This window comes from Otolemur garnettii, unplaced genomic scaffold (genome assembly GCF_000181295.1).
Source record: "Otolemur garnettii isolate 467f Iridium unplaced genomic scaffold, OtoGar3 scaffold00050, whole genome shotgun sequence".
Classification (NCBI taxonomy): Eukaryota; Metazoa; Chordata; class Mammalia; order Primates; family Galagidae; genus Otolemur; species Otolemur garnettii.
The window spans coordinates 8,844,140-8,852,655 of NW_003852445.1; the positions used below are offsets into that span (position 1 = coordinate 8,844,140).

Below are 8,516 nucleotides of genomic sequence, written 5' to 3' on the forward strand. Positions count from 1 at the left end.
AAAAAAAAAAAAGTTTTGAATCAGGAAGTGTGAGTCTTCTGAACTTTGTTCTTCTTTTTCAAAACTATTTTGGCTATTCTGGGTTCTTTGAATTTCCATATGAATTACAGGATTAGCCTGTCAGTTCTGCAAAAAAGGTGAGCTAGAATTTTGATGAGGATTATATTCAACCTATAAATTAATTTGAGAAGTATTGACATCTTGGCAATGTCTTTGAATCTGTACATACAGGGTGTTTTCCCATTTATCTAGGTCTTTCAATACTGTTTTATAGTTTGCAGTGTTGAAGCCTTATACCCCTTTCCTTAAGTTTATTCCTAGATATCTTTTTTTTTCATTTGGATGCTACTGTAAATAGAATTGTTTTCTTAATTTCACTTAGGGAATGTTCACTGCTTGAGTATAGAAATACAAACTGATTTTTGTATATTGACCTTCTATCCTACAACCTTGCCATGCTTGTTTATTTGTTCTAATAGATTTTTAGTGGATTCCTTAAGACCTTCTATGTATAAGATCACGTCATCTGAAAATGGTTTTACTTCTCTCTAATCTGGATGCCTTTTATTTCTGTTCTTGCCTAACTACACTTGTCTTTGCCCTTTTAAAGCCTATATAGTTACTTAAGTGACTCATTAAGAATGTCTCTTTTTTCCTCATTAGAATAAGTTTTCTGAAGAGACAGAGTATAGGAGGAAGGGCGAAAATGTAGCTCTTAAAAACCAGAAGTTGCAACTTGTAGTTTGAATTGTTTTCAGGTGGGTTTCACGCCCTCTCAGTAGAAATGCCTTTCTTCACAGCACCTGAGCCCAGGGATTTTCTGGAGGCATCTCTGAATCTGTTTTCCTCATGTTTTAGACACAAGCATCGCTGAGCTCAACATCCATCCCTCCTTGGCTGTTACATAGTCTAAGACTATATGGTCACTTTCCTCAGTGCCCATTTCTTCCTCTCTGGCCAATTCTTCCTTGCCAGTCAGCAGTAGAACAGGCAATATTTCCTCCTTCCATTGTATCCTGTCTTCTGAGAAAGAAAACTGTCAGCCAGATGATAGGTTTATTGGGGCTCTGCCTTTACCACAAAGAGACTGATAAATTATCTCCATAACATCTGAAGTCTCCTTCTGGGCCAGTGTTCTGATCTGCAAGAGAGTCCACCAAGACTTGCTTTCTATTTATTCTCTTCCTTTTTTTTTTGAAGAGATGGAATCTCACTTTGTCATCCTCGGTAGAGTGCTGTAGTGTCACAATTCACAGCAACTCCAGCTCTTGGGTTTAGGCAATTCTCTTGCCTCAGCTTCCTGAGTAACTGGGACTACAGGCGCTCACCAGAATACCTGGCTGTTTTTTTGTTGCAGTTTGGCTAGGGCCGGGTTTGAACCCGCCACCCTCAGTATATGGGGCTGGTGCCCTACTCACTGAGCCACAGTAAGTTCTCTTCCTTCCTCTCGTAGTGGCAGGAATGGGCATATTTTCTTGACAACTAGGCTCTTCATCCACCCCACTTTGGAGACTTTTTCACTAGAACAAAGCATACATCCTCACTCCTCATGAAAGCTCACCTATCATGTATTAGAGGGGTTCCTACTTCCTTTCAGCCATGTTATTAGAGGAAGAAGAGTAAAACTTTCATCAAAGATGTGGAATTCACAGCAAAGACTTTGCCGAGTGGCCCCAAGGAGAGATGTTTCCCTCCATGCCAGCAGAGGCTCTGTGTTATCAGTGATCTCACAGAATGTATAGAAAGCCAGGTGGGTAAGAATCTATGACTGTGTATATAGATGCACCCCAGAGCTGAGGTTGAGCTTCTAGTGCTCAATCACTAGACGCAAACAACTCAGGCCATTAACCAGGCTCTAACTAAGGTAGGATCTAGCATAGTCAGCACTCTGGCCAACCCTTCTGCTCACCATTCCAAATGCATGAGTCTCCAGGGTGGTGGCCCTTCTGTCTGGAGCTTTCCTCCCAGGCACTAAACCACTTCCTTCCAGCTCCAATCTGAAAACCAAATTCAGGTCTCCTGTAGCCTCACCAAGCTTCCTGTCCACACTGATTTTCTTCTAACCTCACAACTCCACGGAGCCCAGGGAAGGTCTCAAGAACAAGTGGCTTCCTAATATGCTGATTCCTCCCTCACCCTAAGACTGCACATGGCTCCTGTACCTACTGAGCAATGGCCAATTTGGATGTAGTCATAGGACTCAAATCTCAGAAGCCTTCATTAAACTATGCTCAGCTATCCCACAAAGCTTCTCCCAAATGATAAAACAGAGATAAGAGTGAGAATATAATAAAATAGAAATACGGAAAGAAAAAAAAAAGAATTATTTCATGGTCCTGTGAGTTGTATTCTCCTACCTCAGGACTGCTTATTTTCCAGGCTAAGGGGCATTGAGAAGGCCACATAATCTCCAAGTTGGTACAACATCAAGCAGGGCTCCCTGATTACCCGTGGGCACAATAAGGACTTCATGGCAAAAAGAAACAGGAAGAAATGCCCATGGTGCTGTGAACATGCCATCATTAAATTATAGCAATGTTATATTCTTATTCCTTGTATGTTTCCAAAAGTCCACCTCCCACTCTTATACCACTTGGGCAAAACACTTTATTATTGTGAGTAGCTAAAAAACTGGTCAGTGTTACTGACACCTTAAATGTACCATCTGTTTGATGTCTTTCAAGGTGCCAGTTACTATATGGCACGTTGGTTCAATTTGAGTGCCTGGGATAACATGTTTAATACTATTTTCAGCTTATTAATAAGCACCAAATAGAACAATTTAAAGTTTTTTTTTTTCAATCTTCCTTCATATTCAATTAATTTATTCTCTAGAATTACATTTCAGTACATAGTGTATTTGCTTTGGTGAATTCATTCACAGTATATCTGGATTTAGTATTTCCTGTAGTGACAACTGCTCTATTTTGTAGGAACTATTCAGGTCACTGGAGTGGAGAAAAAGAGGTTGCTACTTAACAGAAACGGCATGTGTCCAAATATAGATGCAGTTTCCTAAGCACCTGTTGAACATCAAATGAAGAAGTGATTTTTAAAATTTCCCAAACTGGAGACCAAAACATTAAATGATCAGCCACTTTGTTTCCAGGGACAAAGGGGTTAAACCAGAAAAACAAGTCTCCTTACCAAAGAAGGTAAGCTTTAATATGCTGGCGCCTTCAGAAATAAAAAAGCTGATTAAAAAAGCAATCTGTTCCAATGTAATTATTTCCCATCAAAAGTCACTTCAGAGGAAGCTATATGATTTCAACCACAGAGCATGTACAGTAATTGTGTGCTGTCCGAGACACAGTAAGTATGACAAATATTTTCAGTTGTCAAGGGTGAGGGAGGAGGGTGTGACCCACCTAAGAAGTGGAAACTAACAAATAGTAATTTGACACTCCTCCTCAGTTCCACGCTGCTGCTACACACAGCTCTCACTTCCTATGGTCAGTAAAGACTGGACTGTGCAAGAGTTGAATGGAGATGGCCTCTTTATCCCTTCCCTTGAGCACTGTGGCCGGTGGTGGTTGGTGGGTAACAAGATCTCAAGGAAAGGGGACATTGGCAACACCCTTTACTGCTGCTGGGCACGGTGCTAGGGGCCCTCCAACTATGACTCCATAGCCCATTCTGTGACTTTTCTTTCTTATTTTTGGAGTCGGGGTATCACTCTTGCTTAGGCTGGTCTCAGACTCCTAAGGACAAGCGATCCTCATTAGCCACTGGGCTGGCCGGCCCCCATTGCCCGTTCTGAATACCCCACACCTGTGCCCCTATTTCAGCCCTAGGCATCACTCCCTCATCAGGAAGACGCTTATTATAGCCTCGCTCCCCGTCCCTTCCCTGGGCCCCCAGGCCAGGGTGACAGGATGAAGCCATCCAGAGGAATGCCTTCCGGACAGCAAGGAGGGCTCTGAGTACACAGAGGGCGGTTCCGGGGACCCTCTGGCCCGAATGGGGAGAACCAGCCTGAATTCCGGCGGCCGCGCCCGGGGGCGGGGCTGAGGGCACCCAGGCGCCGCGCTCCGAGGGGCTCCCTGAGGTCACCTGGACACTAAAGGAGGAAGCTGAGGCGAGGGAGTTCCGTGAAGAGGAGGAAAGAGCCACAGGTTGCCCGAGAGCAGCCGGAGGCTGGTGACAGCAAGCCACGTACACACGTGGGGACGACCCGCCCACATGGTCAGAGGCCAGGGCCCCGGCAGGGGAGCGGAGACCGCGAGGCGGGTTACCTGATGAAGGTGGTCTTGCCGGTGCTGTACTGACCCACCAACAGGATCATGGGCTTGTTCTCGAAGTCGGCGTCCTCCAGAGCTGGAGAGTGGAACTCGTGGAAGCGGTACGCCTCCTCCAGCGGCAGCACCTTGCGCAGGTAGAGCGAGCGCAGGCCGCCCGTCACCGTCTGCACCGCGTCCGCGCCGCCCGCGCGCTCGCGCCCGCCCGCCTGCCGCCCCAACCAGCTGAACATCCTGCCGCCCTTCACGCTCGGCGCCGGCACCCAGCTCTGGGTTCCACACTCCGGGGCTAGTACTGAGCGGTCCCAGCCGCGCTCGCCCCAGCCCGAGCCTGGCCCCGCCTCGCGTCGCCACAGCCAATCTCTGGACGATACGTCACGGGCGCTCAGACAGGCTCTCTCAGGTCCTTCCTCATTGGACCTCTGCCAGAGAGGCTGAAGGCGTTAGCCAATGAAGAGGAGGTTCTTAATGAATTATTGATGACAAAGTCAGGCTAGAGGACCCGTCTGGGAGAGGGAGTCTGCCCCCACCCGGTGGCGCGGACTCGTCCGGCGGGTGGCCCCCTTCTGGTGACCCGAGTCCCACCTCTGGCCAGGTGGCATTGGCTTTCGGGCAAATCTGAGCTGGCAGAAAGAAGCTTCCAGAGGCAGCTCAGTCTCCAGGAACGGTTACTGATCTTGGCCTATAGATCCGATACCGAGGAGGAAAAGTTCAGTAAGTTGACAGGCAGGTTCTTCCTGCTGGCAGGATATCATTATCCCCAATTTACCAGCGAAGAGACCTAGGCTCATGGACATAATTGATAAAATCTGAAGGTGGGGAAGTGGACTGGAATCTATTTGGGTAGATATTTTCTCCTTTTCCACATTGCTTCCACTAAATTCTGGCTCAATTAAAGATTTTCCCCTTAGTTTTCTTCGATTTTCTGTAAAACTGAAGATTTAGTCATCACCTTTATTATTACATTATTCTCATCATTACAACCTAATTTCCACATATTGTCATGTAAGAATAATTGTCATCTCCTAGCTGTCTCTTTTCCAGGTTTAAAGGACGCTTGTCAAAATTGAGATTGGGAGAAATTATCAGTCATCACCTTTGGTGTCCTAGATTATAGTTTAACAATATTTCTCGGCTCGGCGCCTGTGGCTCAAGTGGCTAAGGCGCCAGCCACGTACACCTAAGGTGGCGGGTTCGAATCTGGCCCCGGCCCACCAAACAACAATGACGGCTGCAACCAAAAAATAGCCAGATGTTGTGGCGGGCGCCTGTGGTCCCAGCTACTTGGGAGGCAGAGGCAGGAGACTCGCTTGAGCCCAGGAGTGGGAGAATTGCTGTGAGCTGAGATGCCATGGCACTCTACCCAGGGGGACAGCTTGAGGCTCCTGTCTCAAAAAAAAAAAAAAAAAAAAAAACCCCAATATTTCTCACTTGTTTTAGTGTGATCCATGGAGCCACCTGCATAAGAACAACCTGGGATGTTTGTTAAAATACAGATTCTTCCTCTTCAGTCCAGACCTACTGAGTTAAAACATTGAGGAGTGATGGAGCTTAACAGGTGCCCTAGGTGAGTATGATATACCATAAATTTTGGGACTCTGCATGTCCACCAAGCTCTAGTATTGCCAGTGCTATATGTTTGTGAGTCATACTTTGAGGACCATACAAGTCTGCCATGGAAAAAGAACAAACAGAATGGCATCTAAAGTTCTGGATTTGAATCCTGACTATGTAAATTAATGGCTGTGTGACTTTAAATGTAATGAAATAGCTTTCTGCCTTAGCTTCCTTATTCATTAAATGGGGCTTCCTTTGGGGTTGTGTAGATTATGTATTTAGAGGGAGCTATATGTAGCCACTGCAGAAATGAAAAGAAAGCCAAGGGAAAATGAAATTAGACATCTGCCTTGTGTCTAAATAAAACAAAAATTGAAATGTAAAAATAAATGAAACCAGTAAACTACTAGAGCAGCAGTTCTCAACCTTCCTAATGCCACAGCCCTTTAATACAGTTCCTCAGGTTGTGGTGCCTGCCAATCATAACATTATTTTCGTTGCTATTTCATAACTGTAATTTTGCCTCTGTTATGAATTGTAATATAAATACCTGATATGCAAAATGTATTTAGGCAACCCCTGTGAAAGGGTAGTTCGTGACCCACAGGTTGAGAACTTCTGAAGAGGAAGATACTCGTAAGTATCCACATGTGAATATTTAAACAATTTTGAGGGGGAAAGGCCTTTCTAATCAACACTAAAGACAGACATTATGAAAGAAAAGTTTGATAGGTTTGATGACAAAAGTAAAAGCTTCAATATGTTTTTATTAAATACATAAAACCAAACATACATGCTTACTATATGATCTAGAAATCAGCTTCTTAGTATTTACCCAAATGAATTTAAAACTTGTCCTCACAAAAACTGCACATGATTGTTTATAGAAGCTTTATTCATAATTTGTAAAACTGGAAGCAACCAAGATGACCCTCGGTTGTTTGAATGGTTAAATAAACTGTGGTATATCTAGACAATGAAGTATTACTTAGCAGTGAAAAGAAATGAACTCTCAAGTCATGAAAAGACACAAAGGAAACAAATGCCTATTTCTAAGTGAAAGAAAAGGCAACATACTGTAACATTCCAAGTATATGACATTCTGGAAGAGGCAAAATTATGAGGGCAGTAAAAAGATCAGTAGTTGCTAAGAGTTAGAGAGGAGGAAGGGATGAATGGATGGGGAATAGAGGATTTTTTTTTTTTAAGACGGAGCCTCAAGCTATCCCCCTGGGTAGAGTGCCATGGCATCACAGCTCACAGCAACCTCCAACTCCTGGGCTCAAGTGAGTCTCCTGCCTCAGCCTCCCAAGTAGCTGGGACTACAGGCACCCACCACAACGCCTGGCCATTTTTTGGTTGTAGCCATCATTGTTGTTTGGTGGGCCCGGGTTGGGGATTCGAACCTGCCACCTTAGGTGTATGTGGCTGGCGCCTTAGCCACTTGAGCCACAGGCGCCAAGCCAGAATAGAGGATTTTTATGGCGGTGAAACTGCTCTGTATGATGCTTTAATGGTGAATACATGTCACTGTCCATTTGTCAAAACCCCCGGAATGTGTAACACTGAGAGTGAACCCTAATGTAAACTATGGGGCTTTGGGTGATAATGATGTGTCAATTTAGGTTAGATTCATTGATTGTAACAAATGCATGATTGGTATGTGATGCTGATAGGGGGAGAGACTCTGTGTGTGTGTGTGTGTGTGTGTGTGTGTGTGCAGGGGATATATGTGAGTTCTCTGTAGTTTATGCTCCATTTTGCTGTGAACATAGACTGTTCTTAAAGGCAATAAAGGAGATTTAAGAATAATATATTAAAAGAATCCATAAACAAAGGTACGAATGACCAATTGAGAAAAATACTGACAGACATATGCAAAAATATGAACTTTAATCCATACTTCACATCATATACAAAAATTAATTCAAAATGGAACTAAATGTAAAACTAATATAAATGCAAAACTAAATGTAAAACTTAAAATTATAAAACATCTAGAAGAAAACATGGAAAATGAGGGAGAGGCTAGGTACACACCTGTAATCCTAGAGCTCTGGGAGGCCCGGCCCAGGATTGCTTGAGCTCAGGAGTTCAAGACCAGCCTGAGCAAGAGTGAAATGCCGTCTCTACTAAAAATAGAAAAATTAACTGGGTGTGGTGGCACACACCTGTCCTCTCAGCTACTCAGAGCCAGAAGCAAAAAGGTAGCTTGACCCTGGAAGTTTGAGGTTGCAGTAAACTATGATGATACCACTGTACTCTACCCAGGGTGACAAAGTGAGCTTCTTTCTTAAAAAACAAAAACAAGCAGGGTGGTGCCTGTGGCTCAAAGGAGTAAGGTGCTGGCCCCATATACTGGAGGCGGTGGGTTCAAACCCAGCCCCAGCCAAAAACTGCAAAAAAAAAAAAAAGAAAAGAAAAATTTTATGACCCCATGTTAGGGAAAATTTTCTTAAGTGACACCAAAAGTACAATCCATAAGAGAAAATAATTGATAAATTAAGAACTTCTGACCTTTAAAAGTACTAGTAAGAAAATGAAAAAACAAGGCACAGAATATATTTGTAAATTATATATCTAATAAAGGACTTATATACAGAATACATAAAGACCTCCAAAACTTCATTTTAATAAATTCCTATTTAAGAAATGGAAAAAAGAAGGCCAGCCACAATGGCTCACACCTATAATCATAGCACTCTGGGAGGCTGAGACAGG

At 43.8% G+C, this 8,516-nt stretch overlaps 1 protein-coding gene across 1 annotated transcript in view; it reads right to left on the reverse strand.

Moving 5' to 3' along the window:
- Window positions 1-4,571, reverse strand: part of EHD4 (EH domain containing 4) — an 80,347-nt gene extending 75,776 nt beyond the window's left edge. Inside the window, exon 1 of the mRNA XM_003791748.3 lies at window positions 4,236-4,571. Within this exon, the coding sequence (XP_003791796.1) occupies window positions 4,236-4,471 (236 nt within the window). The 5' untranslated portion in view covers window positions 4,472-4,571. The remainder of the gene's footprint in view (window positions 1-4,235) is intronic.
- Window positions 4,572-8,516: the final 3,945 nt, after the last annotated feature.